Below are 22,586 nucleotides of genomic sequence, written 5' to 3'. Positions count from 1 at the left end.
CTTAAACCAGTGAGCAACGCTATTTGAACAAATTAGGCATATTGAACATTTTTCAAGGTACGTTACATTTGGGAACAAGTCGACGCAATTTTATTTTTTACTTTTCCAAAGCTTTTAAGTACGTTATGATAGAGCATACAAGCTTCAAAATAAAAGACACATAACTTGAAGATCGAAACCTTCAGCTATCAACGCCGTTTGTTGAACTGTAGGATTCATGCAGCATTCATAAATCATGCCCCGAATTGAGGTTCTTTATAATAAGCCTTGGGTAAGATTTTTCAAGTAGCAATTATTTGTTTTAAAATATCATAATTTTATGCCAAGCTCTAAAATAAAAAGAGACGCATAAATAGCGGATCTAAAGCGTCAGCTATCAGCGCCGGTTTTTCAATTTGAACGGTAGTAAAAAATTGATCCAAGCAGCCTGTATAAGTCATGCCCCACATTGAGGTTCTTGGTTCAGATTTTTGAAGCAGCAATTCTTTCAGAGTAAGACCTCTGTATACAGATATATAGGAAATGAAATTCTAATGCGGATTTTTTCTTTATTAAATGATAGTTTATAGCCAAATATATCATATGTCTGACAGATATCGTGGTAATTAATGACCAAATATCCTCCTAAAAAGAGATAAGAGGCGACCATATTTGAAATCTGTGTGTTTTAAGTAGAATACAGAGAGCTCTAGTCTGTAGAGAGGATTCATTTGTCTGTGAACCCCAGCATATCAAGTACCGGAAGTCTCCAATCAGCGCCGGCAGACGACAGGTCGCGGACCTAATGAGATCTCGACTTGACCGAGATTTTGACAGATAGCCGTTTAAGAGTTGTAAAAACAACAATGTATGTAAGTAAAGTTGAACACATACAATAGCATGAATTTATTCGTTTATCGTAGTACAAATGTATATATTATGTGCTATTAAATATTGAGAGAGAGAGAGAGAGAGAGGAGAGAGAGAGAGAGAGAGAGAGAGAGAGAGTGCGCAGTCGCTGAATAAGAAATTTTTACACTCAACCACCCCATCTGACCCCTCCCCCCTCCTCGCCTCAATATAAATGGAAGTAAGTGCCCCCCCCCCCCCCCCCAACAACAAGAAACAATGTGACCAAAAAAATATAACACGTTTATGAAATTTCATTAAAAAGCACAAAAATAATGTATCTTACAATATAGGTACTAATGTAATAATATCTTTAAATCCTCTAACTGTCGATGAATTCGTCCATTTGATTAACACCTGAACAAGATACAAACCTAGTATGTAAGCAATGTTATATGTTTGGGATGGGGTCTAAACTTTGCTTCTGTAGAGGAGAGGATAATTCTTCGTGTTCATTTTTTGTTTTAGCTTGGAAAGAATTATAAAATCAATTTTTAACCCTTATAGGAAAATACTGTGTAGTGTTTAGAGGACACTTTGTTTTGTGTTGTTTTGTTTTTTGGTTTTGTTTTTATAGATGGCTCCCTGTTTCCAAATACATGTGCCAAGTCAAAAAGTGTTTAAGGTGTCATAACAGTCACTGGCGTCGGAAGCAAATTGAAAGTGGTGGGGGGGCTAGACTAATCCTCTGAAATATTGAGAAAAAAGTAATTCCCAAAATCATGGAAATCTTAATCCGTGGGGGGGGGGGGGGGGGGGGGGGGGGGGGGGGGGAGTATACCTATACTTCCCATAAAAAAAAATTACTTACCCAAATTTTTTTCCCCCCAAAATCATCAAGCTAAATTTAGAAACAAAAATCTTTCCTGCGAGAAAAAGTGGGGGGCTGAACCCTCTATTATGCTTTGTTTCTAAGCCCCCCCCCCTAGCCCCCCCCCCCCCCCCCGGGCCGGTTCCGACGCCTATGTAACAGTATTTCACTGAAGGTTCACGTCAAAACATGGCTGAGGCAAAATAATTCTTGAATTCGGGGAGTTTCCGCAAGCGACAAGAGCTAATTTTTTATGAGATGAAAAACAATGTGTAAGAGGTCTAACTATCCCAGTTTTGTAATAATGCGAGGTCATTTGAATTTTTGATGCGTGTTGTTTCCGGATTGGGTGAAAAGGCCCGGGCTTGATTTTCAAGCACATGTGTAACGTCTCACGCCTTGCTGGATGCACGTGTGTATTTTGCTAGAAAATTGTAAATGAGGCGTTGTTTAAAAAGATGTCAAGAGGATTTTTTTCCAGAAGTTCGTTTTGAATCTTTAATCTGTATGTAAAGTTGTGCAATTTTGGTAAGAATATATAGTAAAATTTAATACTGTAGAGACACCTTAATGTCCTTAGTCTCACAGGGGCTTGGTTGTTGGATAGTGAATTTCCTAATTATTTGTTCCCGAAGAAAAAAAATGATTAAAATTGGTAATCTTATGTGTATTTCTGTGTATTGCAATAAATAAATTCACTGAAATCCCCCGTTTCAGTCATGTTAAAAAAGTGTATTCAATGTACATTAAAAAAAGTAAAGGGACGACACTCGCCATCTTGGATTTATAGGGGGTCCTCGTTTCAAGCTATGTTTTAAACAAGTTCCTCCATTTCTCCAACGATTTCTGACGAGATCTAGGTTGGAAAATATTCAAATGACTTATTCCTATCGTCTGACTACATCTGTACGCTGCACAATAAACACATCGTTCCGAAATGTACTAGATACTCGCCAAACTGATCGAAAGCAACGGAAGTTGATGCAAACTCTCCATGTAATCACTGAGGAGATCCGAAAGCATTGGATAAACCAAGAGGAATATCTTTTCGCGGAATTTTTGCTCTCTCTAGATTTATCATACATTTTCGGAATATCTCAGTGATTATACAGAGAATTTACGTCACTCAAAAGTAAACTTCCGTTGCTTTCGATAAGTTTGGCAAGTTATCTTGTACATTTCGGAACGATGTGTTTATTATGCAGCATACAGATTTAGTCAGACGATAGGAATAAGTCATTTGAATATTTTCCAACTTAGATCTCGTCAGAAATCGTTGGAGAGATGGAGGAACTTGTTTAAAACATAGCTTGAAACGAGGACCCCCTATAAATCCAAGATGGCGAGTGTCGTCCCCTTTACTTTTTTTAATGTACATTGAATACACTTTTTTAACATGACTGAAACGGGGGATTTCAGTGAATTTATTTATTGCAATACACAGAAATACACATAAGATTACCAATTTTAATCATTTTGTCTTCGGGAACAAATAATAAGGAAATTCACTATCCAACAACCAAGCCCCTGTGCTTAGTCTCCTATAACGCATAAATTTAAATGTAGATGCGTGTTAATATCACATGTAAAATAAGTTGCCAGTCAGACAGACAAACAGACAGAATTAATGGATGAACGAACAGGAAGAGAATGCATCTTTAAAATGTTATGTATTACTTCCTGAATAACTTTAATGCGGAATTATATATATCGTCCGTGTAAGGCTCCATTATTAGCGTGCGTTCAATTTTTTCCGACTTGACTATTTCCTCTACGGAAAAAGGAAAATTTTATGCAAAATTCATCGAAAGAAAAATGCATCGAGGTAGAATGGTAAAACTTTTGATTATATGGAATCTCTAAATGATAATATATTTTATTATTCAAGTTCTTTATCCGTTCTGTAGTGCTATATGTAAATAATTTCACGTGGGACGAACGTCGCCCCTTCCATTCGAGGAAAAAATCCCTTATTCGGACGATGATCATTTTGAAGAAACCAAAACTTTGGATACTTAATTATTCATAATGATCTTTTTTTGAACCTTAATTAATTTGAAGATTGTTTTAACATATAGCATCGATTTTAGGAATCATAAGATCCATGATTTCCTAACTAGTTAGGAAAAAGAGGACGGACATACATGTACGGTTTGTTTACATGTATATGATGGTTGTTTTACCGTTTTCTTTTTTTCAGATTTTATTGTAAAGAAATAGTATGAAAAGGCGTTAATAGACTCATCACATTTTCCCCAAAAAATTTGTGGCAAACAATGAACCCGGACAGTTTAGAAGGTGAGACTTTTTATTTAAATATTGAATTCAGTGAATCCCCAGTCAGCATCTGCACATTGGTCCAACGTTGGTAGGGTATCGGTCTGTTGGTTAAAGGTTGGAGTTGGCATAACATGATCGGACCAACGTTGGACCAATGTCAAAAAGTCTACGCATTAGTGGCAATATCACATATGTTGACCGTATGATGTTGGCTCTATGTTGGCACACTGTGTTTCAATCTCAAACATGCGGTTGTGATTAAATACATTGGATCTAAAACGTTGGGCCAATGTTGAAACAACGTGTATCATTTACACAAAAAAGAGTTATGCGAAACGTCGATATGTAATGGTTGGGCCTGCATTGGCCCAATGTTGAACAGTTATCATATCATTGCAAATTAGCACTGTTTTTACAAAGGTTGGGCCAGCGTTGGTCCACTTTTAAAAATTAACACAAAAGGCGATTCGTAATAGTTGGGCTTGCATTGGCCCTATGTTGAACATATTTAACATATCAAACATGGGCAAGCATTGCTTTACAGGAATTGAATCAGCGTCGGTGTACTCGGCAAACTAATGCATGTAGAACTTAAATTAATAGATGATTTTATGTACTCATATTTATATAGAGCTTATCATTTGTGGTTGGGACAATGTTGGCCCGATGCATCTTAATCTCGCATACAATTGAATATAATCATGTTTTGTGTAGTTGCTTTAACGGTGGGGAAGTGCATATAGTTTTCAAAAACAGAAAATGATTATTTATCCGTCAATCTATACGTTTATCTTTTGCTGGTGTCCGTGGAATTTTAAAAAAAGAAAACCTTACTGCGAGCGAATTTTATAATATGTAACTGATAGAAACTGATTTCGTTAGTTGACACAGCTTTCACCCAGTCATACAAACTTCCCAGTGGGCACGCAACGTTGTTTCAACGTTGAGAAATGGTTGAAATCAAGTTGCAACGTTGATCAACCATTATTCAACGTTGAATCAACGTTGAGGTTTAAACGTTGAAACCCAAACCATAACTCAACGTTGATTCCACGTTGAAGACCCAACTTATTTTCAACGTTGAAGACATCAACGACATTTCAACGTTGAAACAACGTTTTGATATGTTAATGAAACTGAACACATATATTCAAATTTAAACTTCCTTATCATTTGTTAAATTTAGGTTTTACTTATATTTTGTAAAGTGGAAGCATTAAATGACGTGTTTTTACAAATATTAAATGTTAATTTGAATACAATTTTATCTTATATATATTCCAATAAAATTAATATATTATTGTCTTATCCAATTAAAATATCAATTTTCTTTTAAACGAAAAGTTAAATTAATATTTCACATTACATTTAAAAAAATTGTTTTCATACAAGAAATTTGAGATTGAGCTGTGCATACAGCAAGTGGCTAATTGCATTTTAACTGGGTCAGTGAGAAGGGGATGTGCGAACCCATCACTACTGCAAGCACTGCTGATCAAGGGAGTTATGCAATTTACCAGGCTGCTCTATGTCAGCTTGACCGCTAAAGACGCTATTGGTGAACAAAGAAAGTCAGTTCTTAGGTACACCTCGTGCAGTCACTACACAGATTTTATGTACAGTAAAATGCCGGGATTTTAGCTTTTGGACGATTAATTTGTGACTATTTTATATTTTACACTGGAGTATCTTGGGAGTTATTTTTTAAAGCAGTCTGCAGAATGCAAATGATGAACTAACTATTGTAGATTCTACGTTTTTGTGTTGACATCCTTTGTTTCTTGTCATGGAAAACAAGCATGGCTACCATTTGGCGGAATGTACGTGGTTTTTTTGTAATCGTATTCCTACAGCCTTATTTAAAACATTTTGAAATACCAAGTTTCAACTTTTAACGAGGACTTAATACACAAGTTGTTTAGCGAAGGATATACGCAAATACTACTAGGATTTAAATAAAGGCTGACTTTATACATTTGGATTTCTTTTAATAAAGTGTCAAAACACATAAAACAGCACAACATATTAAAAGACGATATGCTTATAATCAACATTTTACAAAAATCACTTAATTTTAACTTTTTTTTCATTGTCATATCTATATATTTTAAACCAGATTTCAACACAATTTCTACGTTGAATCAACGTTGAATTTTGACTTTGAAACAACGTTACATTTTCAACGTTGCCTCAACTTTCATGTGCAACCTTATTTCAACGTTGATTCAACGTTGATGCCTGACGTTGAAACAACGTTGTTTCAACGTTGAAATGACCGCTGGGTTATATATCAACAGCTAGTTCAAAATGATCGTTAACGGGTTAAATTATAGATGATACTATACATGTAAATATCATGTTTATATAGTTAACGTTGGGCCACGATTGGGTCAATGTAATTCATTTCCATATATATACGTAATGATTTATATTGTACATTGTACATTATATTATATCTACATTAAAATATGTAGCCAATTTGCAAGCTTTAGGTTGCTACTAGTATATTGCTGGAATTACTCGATCTTAAACATCGGTCAAAAGATTAATTAATATGCGTCTGGTGTAATGCCAGCTAATGGTCGGAGCACTCCCTGCATGCGGCTCTGTAAAGGGATGCCAAGTTGACTCCAAGGAGGGCAATAAATTAAGTTTTGAAAAAAAGGTCAGCTTTCTTCGCGCGCAAGACACACACAAAGACAAAGAGGAATATTGTGTCGAGATCGTTCCAGAGAGAGCAACATGTTAGTATTTTTCAAATCCTATTAATTGAACTATATATTTTAGTAATATGAGTATCGTAATTTATAATGAAATAGATTTACATCATAGCAAGATTTGTACATGTATGAATAATATTTTTCTCACCATTACCTACTATATATTTGATTCAGACCTCAGAATATAAAGTCAAAAAAATGATTTAAAAAACTTTCATAAAAATTTTTATCTTGTAATTATACCAGAAAACTGTTCATGAACAATGAATTGAGAATTAATAGTGTGTTAATATTAAGCATAAAATTAAACTTACTGTTTACATGTATTTAGATAAGAAAACTTGGAACGATTGGCGGGGATAACATTAAACAAAGCGTAAGACGAGTGATGGCTTCGATCTCAAACAACGACGTTGCCAAAAAAATGAATTGGCTAGGGAGAGGAGGAAAAAAGGCCTTTTCCATCTCACTTTTGAAAGATGTTCTGCTCCGTAAGTAATAATTTTATACTTATTACTATATTTTTTTTCAGAAGATAAACGTTGTAAGACATATATTGTGAACTTTTTCCCCTTCATCCAGGCACATAGCATCGTTTTTGAAACTGGGGGGGGGGGGGGGGGGGGGCAGACTCATCCAAAAATCTTGACACAAAAAATCACACCAAAAAAAAACCTTTCCAAAATCTTCAAAATCCTAATCGGGGGGGGGGGGGGGGGGGGGGGGGGGGGGGGTATCTATGCCTTTTCGATTTCACTCTTAAATTCCTAATTTTCAATTTCAAAATTTTACACACTTCCAAAAAAAGGGGGGGGGGCAACTCCATGATAATTCAATTTTTTTTAATGTAAATTTAAGAAAAATAGTTCCTCCGAGAAACACAATATATTAACTAAATTAAATGTCATAAGGTTGAAATATTGAAACATCAATAATACATGTATACATATGTTTTATATTTCCTTTTATATTGAGACTTTTACACATTTTTTTCTTCTAAAATACTACATGTATATGGTAATTTGCAGAAGTCATATGCTTATTATGATGTATTAAAAGAAAGTTAAATGTGTTTCATTCAAGAACTAACAGGTGTTGTCATTATTTTTCTATTTTGACAGTTACCGTGAGGAAAAATCGGTGTTGTAGGGATGCAACAAATAAAGATATCGAGGATGCCGCCAAAGACTGGCTGCGATACTCCTGTGACAAGGATGGAGGTAGAAAAGACAGGAAACAGAAAAAGGCTGCTGAAGAAGAACAGGAGTCCAGCTAAATTTTTGTTTAACTGAACAGTAAACGTACATGAAGTTCTCTTATTTTGACTTTAAGTTATCCTTAAAAATCAATTAGATAAATCTTTTATTCATTTGTAATAATAAACATACCATCAAAATATAAAAATCTTGTATTTTCTCTCACTTAATTGATGTTAGATAATTTTTATTTGATAAGATTTCTGAATGAACAGGTGTGTGTGTGTGTGGGGGGGGGGGGGGGGGTGTGATATTGGTCCATCCTCCATGTAAACTAAATAATGGTGGCAAAATGTCAAGGCCAATGTAAGGTGAGAAAAACATTTGGCCAACGTTAAAGAATTGTTGGACCAACCAAAGGAAACGTTGAGCCAACGCGAAAGAAACATTGGACCAACACAAGATAAACCTAAACTAAAGGTTGTAGTTTTGCGTATTGGCCCAACATATATTTGATGTTGGGCCAACGTCTATATAATCTGCTTCCAATGTTGCACCAACGTTTAACCAATAAATTGGCCCAACAAAGGCCCACTTTGCACTTCGATGTTGTACCAACGTTGGAATTCAACATTGGGCCAACAAAACAAGTATTGTTGGCTTTACGTTGGGCCAACATATGGATGCTGACTGGGTCAGAAAGAACCTACTTTTTGTGTTTATTATATACTGTATCAAACCAACATTTTTTGCATGCAAGGAAGTTTCACAAGGTTCACAAGAGTCTTAAAGTTGTTCTACTCAGTGTATATTAATACAGAGCTCCCAGCAGCATACCTATTCCCATGGATTTACCTCAAGGTTTCTTCGATGTTGTCTGTAGCGGCTTCCCAGTAAGAGAAATACTTTTTCTTGTACATCCAGTGAGGCCTAACCGATCTACACTACAATGTCTTGAATACTTCTCAATGTAAACCTGTCCATATCATATTGGTGTAAATACGGGTGAAAAGTGCAAGTGAAAGTTCTGCGAGTGCAATCTGAGCACATGGTGAATGCACAGAAAAATGGGAAAGTTGAACTTTCAGGGACTGTACTTGCAGTCTGTGGTAAATGTCCATGACTAATCATTTTGAAAACTGTAGGTTCATTATATTATACAAGTACTTAATTCCACAATTCAATTGTTTTGCATTAAATCATGATAATATAAATTTTTATCATAGTTTCATTAAGATTTGTATGGTATATGTATGCAAAAAAAAAACCCAGATATTTAAAAACCTGCAAGATATTCTTCTCGCCATTTTATGGGATATTAATTCCTACAAATGTAGCGCTATAAAAAGAAATCTACGGACACAGACAAGCTGAATGGGGCCATATTAACTCATTGTATACATTTACATGTATCTTACTACAATATTTCTGTTTGTATTTCTAACTTAAAAAAGGAATTTTGAATTTGTCATCGCAAAAATTCTCTCCCTTATGTCAGGCTCTGAAGAAGGGAAGAAGCGAGATTTACTGGGAAAGAAACGCGACTCCAAGAAAGGGCAGAAGGATCAGGGGTACGTCAAGTTCGACGAAGAGGACTCTGACACATCTCAGCTCACCTTAGATGAAGTCAAGTGAGTTAACACTATCTCAGTTATATCTCAGCTGATCTTAAAGCTAAACACGACTTGTAAAAGGCATTGTCCGCCATATTTCTCGTCTTTACTGAGCTTGATCATTATCAAAGCATAAAATTCCAGAAAACGACTGAAATTTTATAACTTTAAAATGTCATAGCTTTTGTTCCAATAATGCTATCCTCATGAAATTTAAAGTGTTGTTAAGCATTTGAATAAATGATATCTTTCAAATAGCATAACGTTTGTTTGCCAGCAAAAGAAATGGCTTAATTGGGTTGCTAATATAATCTGCCGACCGCCAAACAGGTCAAAGTATTTCACTCTTTATTTGTATTTTAGAAATCTCAATCTACCGTGAAAAACATCAAGTCAGTTTACCTACCCAATGTTTTCTTACGAAGAAATAAAAGAAGATAAAAGAAATACTGTATACATGGCAATATTCGCCCCCGTTTTATTTTCTCCCCCGTTTTATTTTGGCCCCCGTTTTATTTTGGCCCTTCGCCCTCATTGTCAGTGGGCAGATTTAAGACTGGGCGAATTCCGATGTCTTCAATTATTTCTCTATAAACAAAACTGCGTCTGGGCGAATTCAATAAGGGTCAAAACTGCTTGCAATTGTATAAGAGCAAAAATGACACGAGGTGAAAAGAACCCTGATACAGAACCTAATTAACATTACTTGACAACCAAGTTAATCATTGATTTAATGAGTTTTTGGTGAATGACCTAGTATATTTAATGTACACACTTTATAAACTCATTTTGTTTTATTTCTGTTGTGGTCTTATTTTGAGTTGTTTCACTGTTTTACAGGAGTCCCTCTAAGGTGAAGAAAACCAAGTCGTTTTTCAAAAAGCAGAAACCAAAGGTGAGTGGCCCCGGACCTTTGCCTTGATGTTGTCCCTTGAGGAACAAAATGCAGTAGTCTTTCTGCTTGAGTTAATTCTGTATGTGGGTAAATGAACTTTAATTTTTAGGTCTCACTAGAGTAAACATTGGTTATGGTGACAATGATTATCAAAAAAGAATTTCAAATTGTTGACCGTTATTGATATTTTTTTATTTTTGAAATAATGAACAGAAAGTTATAGTGATACTTTACACAAGTCAATTAAATTTTAGGAAGAAAAGAAGGACAAAGATGGAAAGAAAGATGAAAAGGAAAAAGAAAAGGAAGTGAAGAAAGAAGAGAAAGATGGAAAGAAACACAAAACAAAAGGAAAAAAGAAATCCAAGCATGAGCCTCCAGCTCCAGCCGAACCAGGTACGCACAGGTAGATAATGACATCACAGGTATGTACAGGTAGATAATGGCATCACAGGTACGTACAGGAAGATAATGACATCACAGGTACATACAGGTAGATGATGACATCACAGCTACGTACAGGTAGATGATGACATCACAATTGATGGGTAAGAGTGAGCAAGGTATGTATAGGTAGATAATGACATCACAGGTATGTACAGGTAGATAATGACATCACAGGTACATACAGGTAGATGATGACATCACAGGTACGTACAGGTAGATGATGACATCACAGGTACGTACAGGTAGATGATGACATCACAGGAACGTACAGGTAGATGATGACATCACAGGTACGTACAGGTAGATGATGACATCACAGGTACATACAGGTAGATGATGACATCACAGGTACGTACAGGTAGATGATGACATCACAATAGATGGGTAAGAGTGAGCAAGGTATGTATAGGTAGATAATGGCATCACAGGTATGTACAGGTAGATAATGACATCACAGGTACATACAGGTAGATGATGACATCACAGGTACGTACAGGTAGATGATGACATCACAGGTACGTACAGGTAGATGATGACATCACAATAGATGGGTAACAGTGAGAAAGGTATGAACAGGTAGATGATGAAAGAGCAACAATATTTTTTCTGACTGTTCCATCTTTCTATCCTTTCAGAAGAAGCCACTAAGCCTATTTTTGGTGTGCCACTCTCTGTGGCTGTTGAGCGGAGTCCAAGTCATGATGGAATCGATTTGCCGCGACTATTCAGGGAGTGTGTGGACTATATAGAAGAGCACGGTAAGAACTAAGGTGGCTCTATACACCACTTTTTGATGACGCTGTACGCAAAAAAGTAAATCTGGAAACATGCATTTCCGGTACTGGCTGATTTAAACTGAGGTGAATTGTATGGGAACCGCTATTTTGAAAAATTTGTTTAATGGATAGATTTAATTTGATAATTGGAAAATTCATTGCTTACAAGTAATGTGGTATGTGACACCTTCACGTTTTGTGGTATTATTTATCGAAATAAACAACAAAATCAAATATAAATTTTTAAAGAGTTTCTTTAGCAACATTGATATGTTACACCGTAGCGCAGTGGGTTAGTGGGTTCACTACAAACCAGGAGGTCATGAGTTCGATTCCCGTTGAGAACAATAAAAATTTTAACTTTCCAAAAAATTCTTAAACGTATTTTTTGGTTGAATACCGTGAAAGAAAATTCTAAACAGGTGAAAATATTTCAATTATAATATACTTTAATGCACATTAATATCGACACCTAACGGGGATGAGAGGGTTGCTTTGAATTTCTCTCAGGTTGGGATACATAAATCCTATTAGCCTAGTCAATGTTCCCCTTTATTTTTTTGACTTAGTTTTGCATTAAAGCGAATATATTCACTTATACAGAGCAAAGTCTGTAATGAAATATGTATGTATTTATCATTCCAACATTATATTTAGGAAATTTCCTTCAACTCAGAAATGAAAAGTCCCCAAGGTGTTTTGGCCTTGGGACTTAGGAACGATAACCCTTACATGAGGAACTTTCATACCAAATAAAATTTTAAATATTTTTTGTGTTTATTTGCAATGGTTTTCATTCAATTTTGTATGTCAAATTTATTAAAATACATTTTCTTATAACATCAAGCAACTTTTTCAGATGATTTGTCAACAGAGTAAGAAAATATAAAAAATTATGTTTTGGGGAAATACTAAAAAAAATTGCAATAATAACATTTTTGAATGTTTAGAAGTGTTATATATTTTTTTCTATGTGTCCGAAGGAAATATCGATCATATGACAAAATAATTTCTCTCAATTTGTTGATAGCTGTCTTTTTAAAAAATATTTTACAAAAACACGAAAAAACATTAAAATATTCTTTAAAAATACCTATAGTATCCCTATCGTCGTTTTAATATTTGATAAGTATATGTTTTGTGGTCTTCTATTGAAAATTGGAATAGACTGTGAGTGTATAGAGCCACCTTAATTTAAATGTCAGGGAGTGTGTGGACTATATAGAAGAGCATGGTAAGAATCAAATTAAATATCAGGGAGTGTGTGGACTATATAGAAGAGCATGGTAAGAATCAAATCAAATATCAGGGAGTGTGTGGACTATATAGAAGAGCATGGTAAGAATCAAATCAAATGTCAGGGAGTGTGTGCAGTATATAGAAGAGCATGGTAAGCATCAAATCAAATGTCAGGGAGTGTGTGGACTATATAGAAGAGCATGGTAAGAATCAAATCAAATGTCAGGGAGTGTGTGCAGTATATAGAAGAGCATGGTAAGCATCAAATCAAATATCAGGGAGTGTGAGGACTATATAGAAGAGCATGGTAAGAATTAAATCAAATATTGGGGAGTGTGAAGACTGTATTGAACAGCACCTTGTCCTTGGGCAACAGTTTGCGAGCCGGTCCGACAGATCAACTGTTACCAGTCAACAATTGTATACTGTTGTGTGATGTGCAGGTGTTTCTATATGATCCTTTATGATTGACAGGTCTTCTTTATGATTGACAGGTCGTCTTTATGATTAACAGGTCCTCTTTATGATTGACAGGTCTTCTTTATGATTGACAGGTCTTCTTTATGATTGACAGGTCTTCTTTATGATTGACAGGTCTTCTTTATGATTGACAGGTCTTCTTTATGATTGACAGGTCTATCGTGTGAGGGGATCTACCGGATCTCGGGGGTCAAGTCTAAGATTCAAATGCTGAAGGACTGCTACAACAGGGGGGCACCTGTCTACCTGGAGGAGCACGAACCCAACATCATCGCGAGTCTACTCAAACAGTTCCTGAGGGAGCTCCCTGAGCCAGTGCTGACCAAGGCACTGATGGGCAAGTTTGAGGAGGCATCAGGTAAACCAATAAATGATGTTAATCTTTTGAGGTTATTTATCAATAAATTGTGTCCTAATTATGCATTCTACACATGTAGTTACTAATTTCTTGCCTTAAAAAAACCACGCGAAAATTGGAGACTTTCCCTTTAAATGCAATACTGTACAGATCATTTTAAATTAACCTTGTTTATTGTTCTTTATAATGCAACAGTCACACCTAAGATCAAGAGATGCATTAAATATGACGTTTTGATCAGCTATTAACTTTACACAGAAATTAATGTTTTGGCTTCTCAGTAGGTTTCAATCAACAAAGATATTAACATAATTGATATGACTATTGATTGATGAGGCTACATTGTCTGTTGATAGTGGTGCGTGGTGAGATAGCGAGATGTGATACGTTCAGGCGACTGATCAATGAACTCCCGACCTGTAACCGACTACTTCTGTCCTGGATGATTGTGCACATGACACATGTAATACAAAGGGTAGGTGTTACATGTAATATATTACAAAGGGTAGGTGTTACATGTAATGTGATACAAAGGGTAGGTGTTACATGTAATGTGTTACTAAAGGGTAATTGTTACATGTAATGTGATACAAAGGGTAATTGTAACATGTAATATGTAACATAGGGTAGGTGTTACATGTAATGTGTTACAAAGGGTAGGTGTTACATGTAACGAGAGAGAGAGAACAAGATGAGTCTACAAAATGTGTCCATTGTACTGTGTTATAATTGTGTTGTATATTGTATGTGTTCAGGAGAAAGAGAACAAGATAAGTCTACGGATCATGTCCATTGTACTGTGTTATAATTGTGTTGTATATTGTATGTGTTCAGGAGAAAGAGAACAAGATGAGTCTACAGAACGTGTCCATTGTGCTGTGTTATAATTGTGTTGTATATTGTTTGTGTTCAGGAGAAAGAGAACAAGATGAGTCTACAGAACGTGTCCATTGTACTGTGTTATAATTGTGTTGTATATTGTATGTGTTCAGGAGAAAGAGAACAAGATGAGTCTACAGAACGTGTCCATTGTTCTGAGTCCCACCATGCAGATCTCGCACCGAGTCCTCAATGTTCTGTTCCAGTCCTCCAGTAAACTCTTCTCAGACGTCGAGATCAAAAAGTGAGTACAGGTTTTTGAAACTTGAGAGAAAAAAAAGTGTAAATTTAAAATCAATATCAAAAATGTGTTATAAACATCAAAATAGAAATTAATTCCTTCATCATGTTGTTAACATGTTGGTATATTGTAAAAATCCATTTTTGTTGTAAACATACATGTATCACTATTTCAATGGTTTGTGTTTATTGTATACTGTGAATACATCAGGAAATGTCATGTGGAGTTAGAGCACAGCTGTTTCTTTATGTTAAATGAGCTAAATTAAGTCAGAATATACGTGGTCTTCATTCGGTTGAGTTAATCAAAGTTTTCCTTATTTTAAGGGGATAAGTTAAATGACATGTGTATACATAAATGTCTAGATAGGTCATTGAATTCAATAGAGAGAGGGCTTGTAAATGTCATAATCTGCTGTCAAATTGATTTAACCCCGTATTATTTCATACCAGATACTGTAAACTAATTTTTATTCGCAGCGACTTTATTTCACGATTAACTGCCGATAAACTGGTTCATGATGACTAATGTTCACGACCAAGCCTTATCCAGATCTGTATTGTTATAAAAACTATAGACAAAGGATTGGTTTGCGGCGAGAAATATTTGCAACCATTTAAGGCTCTCGCTAACCTCGCGAAAATTTCTCACACACGAATAAAAGTTGGTTTACAATATAATCCCCCAATCTGTCAATTTGATTTAACCCCATATAATTTCATATCAGATATAAACCCCCAATCAAGCCCACGACATCCCGCTGGTCCCTGGAACTCCCAGAATCCCTTGCTCTGATGGAGGAGGAGCTACAAAAACAGGAATCTCTACTGAACGCGCTGCACGCTGAGATCAACGCTGGATCTACAGACCAGGAGAAGGAAGAACTACTGTGGGAGGTCCAACGTATCGTCACCCAACTCAAACGGAAGGTAGGTCCAACGTATCGTCATGCAACTCAAATGGAAGGTAGGTCCAACGTATCGTCACCCAACTCAAATGGAAGGCAGGTCCAACGTAATGTCACGCAACTCAAACGGAAGGTAGGTCCAACTTATAGTCACGCAACTCAAATGGAAGGTAGGTCTAATGTATTGTCATCCAACTCAAATGGAAGGTAGGTCAAACGTATCGTCATCCAACTCAAAAGAAGGTAGGTCCAACATATCATAAACCAAACTCAAATGGAAGGTAGGTTCAACGTGTCGTCACACAACTTATATGGATGTTGGCTCCAACATATCTTCACCCAACTCAAAAGGAAGGTAGGTCCAACGTGTAGTCACTCAACTCAAATGGAAGGTAAGTCAAAGTGAAGTCATCCAACTCAAACGGAAGTTGGATCCAACCTATTATCATCACCCAACTCAAATGGAAGGTATGTACAATGTGTAATTACACAACTCAAAGAGAAAGTATTCCAAAGTTTGTCACCCAACTCAAACAGAAGTTTACTGATACACAACTCAAACGGAGGGTAGGTCTAGATTAAAACTTGTCTGTTTCAATGGAAGCTTTCCTATGGAAGGTAAAGCTAATACAATTATAACTAAATCAAAACCTCAGAAAGTAATTTCAGGTTGTCTAGGTGATTACATCTACATAAAGCAGCTCTATTTTATATATATTTCTAACGTTGCTGTCAAATGTTTATTTGTTCAAAGTGTTTTTTTTCAAGTTCTGCAGAGGGATTTGGGAAATAGATCAGAATTTAAAGTGAAATTATAAGAGAGAAAAACATTTTCCAATGAACTTGACTGTATTTTCAAATTCAATCTTTCAAGACCCCGTCTTTCATTACTCTCAGTACTTTGATTATTTAGATAAAACAGAAACAGAAAGAAACAACAGAGAAAAAACCAACAAGAGAATCAAGGCCCCCAACTCTAGCAGAGGAGGAGGAGCTAAAGCTAGATCTACAGGTGCCAGTCAAACAACATGCCCCGCCCCCTCCCCAACAGGCGCCAATCACACAGCAAGAGGCTCCGCCCACAACAGAAACAGCCAATCAAGATGTGGCTGATACACAGGTCATTCCACAAGGCCCAGAGGTCAAGATGAAGGAATCAGTGGAGACTGTGGGGACAGCAAGTGATGGGGGAGCAGGGATGGAGTCACAGATTGCAACAGTCAATCAGGAGGAAGAATCTACAGCTCAGACTGACCAGCGTAAGGATGGAGAGGAGAAGATGGAAACCATCACGCAGAGAGTAGAGGACTCTGTGGACTCGGGAGACGTAACAGCAGAAGTGACTGAGGACCCACAGAAACAGGGCTCTGCTTTAGGGGTTCAAATTGAGGAGAAAATTCCTGAGACCAAAATAACTCCAATACTGGAGGTGGATGTGATACCCACAGACCAGGTAGTACTATTATGTAGTTTATCCACAGTTGTTAGAGACAGATAAATTTCATATATGGGTTGTTATATTGAGCTCTCTTGATATAAAGCTGTTGTAGACAACATATTACAATAAATCACCTTTAACAGGATTTTACTAATAGAGGAAATACTGTGTGCATGGCATTGAAAACATTTGATTTTAAGATTATTAAATGAATAAAGGTTTAATGATCAGTCTTTCTGTTTAAAGTTTTTTTAACTGAGAGGCATTTCTTCCCAATTATGCTCAATATTAAAATAAAGTGAATAACATTTAAACTTTTGCATCATTTACCAAATCAAGTCATATATAGGTTAGATTAGATACAACAGCGTGTGTAATGCTCATTCACAAGTACTTGCCAAGCACATCTTTTGTTCATCTTTAAACATTCTAATGGATGAGTTGTACCCTACAGGATGATGGAGAAAAGGAGGAAACAGTTCGAGAAAATGAAGATAAAAAAGAGGGACAGGTTAACAAAGACTCGGGACCTGAGCCAAGTGGAGTACAGGACAAAATGGCTGCAGGGGTCAAGGAGGAGGGAGACTCCTCGGATGACCAGTTTGAGAACACGGCAGAGGAAATTCTGGAGGCAGAGAGGGGCGTGGCCCACACTTGGACAGATGACAGTGAAGCCTGTGTGACAGATCAGGAGGAAACTAGGTCAGAGGTCAAAAAAGCTCATCAGGTAAAGGAGGTTAGGGAAAAGATAGAGGAGTCCGGAATGGAGGAAGTGGAGGCGGGTGAAGACGAGGCGGACGGAGAACCAAGACACGGGGACCAGTCACAGAATGAGGAGTTAGAGAATGGTGAGTACAGAGGGGTACCGAAAGGAGTATACAGTAAAACACGGTTATAGCGAACACGCTTATAATGATTTGACGCTTACAGCGAAATGATTTTCATTCCCCCTGACTATATTACTTGTTGTAAACTTGACGGATAAAACGAATTACGCTTATAACGAAGCAAAATCACCCGTCTCTGGCGCTTCGTTATAACCGTGTTTTACTGTAGATTGAAATGAATATATGTAGAGGGGTACAGAAAAAATTTAATGTCTAAATTGAATAAGTATTGAGGGGTAACGAAAGAGTTCAATGTACAGGTATATGAAGAGATACTAAAAATATTCCTGTTTATAAATGAAGAGTGATATAATGTTTAGAATAAGAGCTGCACAGAATCAGTCAGAATTTAAAATATATGTAAGAATAGAAATAATTCAATGAGTCAGTGTTTGTAAAGGATACATAAGTTAAGAGGGGCTGTAAAATTCTCGGTGTTTGAAGAAGATGGGTAGTAAGGATTGTTAGTGATGTTAGACTAAACAGAGACTAACACCAGATGAAGTCGGTGTTTGAAATGTGTATAAGTAACTTATTAATAGGAAGATACATGTATAAGTAACTTATTAATAGGAAGATACATATATAAGTAACTTATTAATAGGTAGATACATGTATTAAGTAACCTAAAGTAGATTCATGTGTGAATACAAACAAAACTCAAATACAGACCAAGAGCTTGTAACTGGGGAAGATTGACTGATGTCATGTTAACTTAACACAATGTTTTTATGAATATTCATTCCAGATGGAGAGTTTGCCTATGATGATGAAATGATGACTCTGTTGGATGAAGAACAAGCACTTATTCTGGAGGAGGAGGAGCTTTTGGCTATAGGTATTGAATATTCAACAAGAGGGTTTAAGTAGAGGAGCTTCTGGTTATAGATAATGAATATTCAACAAGAGGGTTTAAGTAGGGGAGCTTCTGGCTATATATAATGAATATGCAACAGAGGATTATTAGTATGCAAAAAAGGGGTCCCTTTAATATTCATTTGAAAATGAAATAATTATTAATTTCAGTTGCACCTGCTGTTATGGCCACCTTTAAACAGCGGCCACTCGCCATTAGTGGCCAGTTTCAATCTCGCATGTTTAGTTTTTCACTATATAATTCATTTAAGCAGCCACCTCTCTAATGCGGCCAGCGGGCAGTGTTTTTAGGCCCCGTGCTTTCAACATGTCTGTTTTGTCACATGACTTCTGACTCTGACATGTGATCCCCTATCGAAAGAAGCTAAACTTAGACGATAATGAGTTTATGACAAATAATTGAGTGTGTAATTTGAATTCTGCTAAGATTTAATGAGATAATTGTTTATAACACCTGTTTTGTGTTGTTTATATATCTATATATTTACATTCTACTGTGTTTTTCCATTAAATTCTGTGACGTTCAAATGCCTCTAAATGCAACAAGTAGTCAAAGGTCAAATTGACTAGTTTTCTTATGACGTCACAAACGTTGAACGCTGTAAACTGCAACGTCACAAGCGAAAATCAAAGTTCACGCTTGTGGCTGTTACTGTGGCTCTTCCATTTATATTAACTTACCCTTAGGATAAGATCATAATTTTAAGGTATAATTCACATTTGCAGACAAGGCAAGAACTTAAAAAATGTAAATATAAGCATTAAATCATGATTTTTTGAAGTATACACTCTCATAACTGCCGCGGTGTGTGCATACAAATTTTCATAACGCGCTAACGCGCGTTACTCAATTTGTATGCACACACCGCGGCAGTTATGAGAGTGTATACTTCAAAAAATCATGATTCAATGCTATATTATACACTCAATTCATTACAAAGTTATTACATGGCCAGTCCTGCGCTAAACAGCTTAACATGTACCGCAACTTGCCTTATATATACGCACCTTTTTTCTAGAAAATGTCTTTGTGCGAAAGAAATGTGTATTATACACCCCAATGGAATTACACCGTAGGGCTTTAAGTTTCTTGCATGGAAAGTGTACGCTTGTACAAAATGGTAGTACGGTGACTCTACCGATATTGTGTACTGCACGGCTCAGTGCAAAAATCTCTAATGACAAGAGGATAGAAGAAAAGGGGAGTAACTCACTCCAGAAAATTAATTCGTACGTAGAATACTCCTGAAAACACCACAAAAGACATAGAGATATTGATAGATAAAGATTTATAGAATGTTATTTTATTACAGAGAGAGAACTGAGAACAAAGATAGACACAGAGAAACACGAGATAGAGAGATTAAACCAGGAACTGGATGAGCTCAAATATCTCAGACAGGACTCAGATGTCGAGGAATACAGCTCCGAGTCAGACAGCAGCTATGAGAGTGAGGACGAGGAGGACCTACAGGAGATCCTCAAACAGCTGATAGCTAAGAACGAGGACCAGGAGGTAATGTAAATTACTATATAACAGATAATATAAACGTATGGGGATACAGGTAAATCTTGAACAGCTGATAGCGAGGAATGAAGATCAGGAGGTAATATAAACAGATGATAGCGAGGAATGAGGACCAGGAGGTAATGTAAACTACTGTATAACAGATTATATAAACAGGGGTGAGATACAGGTAAATCTTGAACAGCTGATAGCGAGGAATGAGAATCAGGATGTCACAATTATTGAACAATGTTGTAGGTAGTGTAAACAGCTGATACCATTATATAATAGATAATAAATAAAACAGCTAATAAACAGAAATAAGGGACGAGAGGTGATGTTACAATTAGCCAACAATCAGGACAGAAGAGAGGACCCTGGTGTTGATTGCAACTAATAGTTTCTTTTTATATATACTGTAAATTCCTAATTAAACATGAGGAATTAATATTTGCATACAATCGCGAGAAGCCGTCTTGTGAATTCTTTAAATCTCGCTTTTAGTTTTCTGACACATGTAAAGTACATGAAACTATGATAAAATTTGGGCATTTGCGATTTTATGTTCTTGCGATTTGATGGAAAATGGTTGAATTTCAGAAATAAGTACTCGCATAAAATAAGGAATCTACGATACAGTAGAGGAATGAAATAATGAATGTAGCTGCTGATTAGCACTCAAAAAATTAGATATTCATCATCATCATCATTATATTCTTTAACTTAAGCAATATCCTAAGAGTTATTTTGAAGTGCAATATTTGGAGAAAAAAAAGTACATTCTTTGGAAATGTATAAGTTTAATGCCTTAATTCTTTTTACAGAGAAAGAATGCAGAGTTGTGTAGTAAAATCCATGAAGAGAGGATGATTTGTCTGGATGTCAAGGTTCAGATCCGGATGATACAACAGAAACAGTTGGAGAGCTCTCTTAGTATACAGGCAATCCTTGGATAACATCACAATAACACAACAATTACATAAAGACAACAAAACAACAGCCAAAGAATTCTTTCAGCATTCAGGCAATTCTTTGACAACAACACCACACATCAACAGTTATACAACAACAGCATCTGGAGAGAGCTCTCTCTCAGCGTTAAGATTATTTATTATTCGAATGAAAACAGACAATTCATATCTTTATTGATAGAATATATAGTAAACTGTATTTACATCAATGATAGTATTCATATAACAGTGTATTACTGTTAAAAGTAATTATTGTTAATACTTTAGTTATTGACCCTGACATGTATCCATTTATATTTAGGCTGCTTAGGGTGTAATGGATTCTGCATCCTGCCCTCAGTTTTGACTTAAGTAGATTTTCTGATATTAGTTTTTCTTTGTACACTCAGAGAACGTGTTGCAACAGATGTAAATAACATAGTTAAAGGATCTAACTTGTAGATGATTGTTGATAATTTTTAAGTTCGTCAGGACTTGAATTATTAAATGAATATTCCTTGGAAATGTTGGAAATCTGCAATTTGAAAGTAATAACTGTTAGCAAATGTGTGAGCATAGGTGTATGTTTTGAAGATGAAATAGTCATAAAATTTGAACAGTGAAGAACACCTTTGACTGTTTTCAACAGCACTAGTTTTTCCAGGTATCAGGTGTCAGTACATTGTACTTGTAAGAAGTTGTGTCAAATCTGGCATTTCAGATGTGTAACTTTTATATAAAAGCGATTAAACGCTGACGCAGGGAATGGCAGATCCTGTGAGGTTGTTTGGAGTACAGCTGACCTTTAATACCTTATCTCTCTGCCAATGATATTCTGTATATTGTATCTCTGAGTTTGAATACGATTCCTTGATAACACTATCTAATGATCACAAGAAGCTGTAGATAATTGAATTAAGTTCAGATAGATAATTGAATTAAGTTCAGATTAGACACAATAAGTCCTAAGATGCCTAGATATTTCATGTCTTATGATCACTAGTACATGTCCATAATGTGATTGAGTTGAGAGTAGATATAGTATTGACTGTTTATGATGTGTATTATATGTATCTTGTTATTACCTGCATGTTGTATTGACTGTTTGTGATGTGTATTATATGTATCTTGTTATTACCTGCATGTTGTGCAATAAAGTTGTGTATATCATTGTTACTCCAATTCTCAGGTTTGTTTG

At 36.0% G+C, this 22,586-nt stretch overlaps 1 protein-coding gene and 1 long non-coding RNA gene across 4 annotated transcripts in view; one reads left to right on the top strand and one right to left on the bottom strand.

Annotated features, from left to right (window-relative positions):
- The first annotated feature begins 829 nt into the window (after positions 1-829).
- LOC105342928 (ralA-binding protein 1) lies at positions 830-22,564 on the top strand. 3 transcript variants are annotated; one of them, XM_066075983.1, is made up of 15 exons: positions 830-851; positions 3,900-3,997; positions 9,394-9,526; positions 10,349-10,403; positions 10,658-10,799; positions 11,486-11,608; positions 13,500-13,703; positions 14,060-14,178; positions 14,696-14,826; positions 15,551-15,752; positions 16,644-17,183; positions 17,623-18,016; positions 18,804-18,893; positions 20,245-20,447; positions 21,263-22,564. In XM_066075983.1, the coding sequence occupies exons 2-15, from the start codon at positions 3,976-3,978 to the stop codon at positions 21,392-21,394; spliced, it is 2,490 nt and encodes an 829-aa protein (XP_065932055.1). In that variant the 5' UTR covers positions 830-851; positions 3,900-3,975; the 3' UTR covers positions 21,395-22,564. The 3 variants fall into 3 exon arrangements, with proteins under 3 accessions (XP_065932055.1, XP_065932045.1, XP_065932036.1); XM_066075973.1 differs by lacking the exon at positions 830-851 and adding an exon at positions 3,409-3,524; XM_066075964.1 differs by lacking the exon at positions 830-851 and adding an exon at positions 3,424-3,532.
- Positions 22,111-22,586, bottom strand: part of LOC136272936 (uncharacterized) — a 160,346-nt gene continuing 159,870 nt past the window's right edge. Inside the window, exon 2 of the long non-coding RNA XR_010711003.1 lies at positions 22,111-22,526. This is a non-coding gene — a long non-coding RNA (uncharacterized lncRNA). The remainder of the gene's footprint in view (positions 22,527-22,586) is intronic.

The sequence above is a fragment of the Magallana gigas genome, chromosome 1 (assembly GCF_963853765.1).
Source record: "Magallana gigas chromosome 1, xbMagGiga1.1, whole genome shotgun sequence".
NCBI classification, from domain to species: domain Eukaryota; kingdom Metazoa; phylum Mollusca; class Bivalvia; order Ostreida; family Ostreidae; genus Magallana; species Magallana gigas.
Note: the sequence above shows the minus strand (reverse complement) of the source record. Positions and strands in the feature narration are given on the sequence as shown.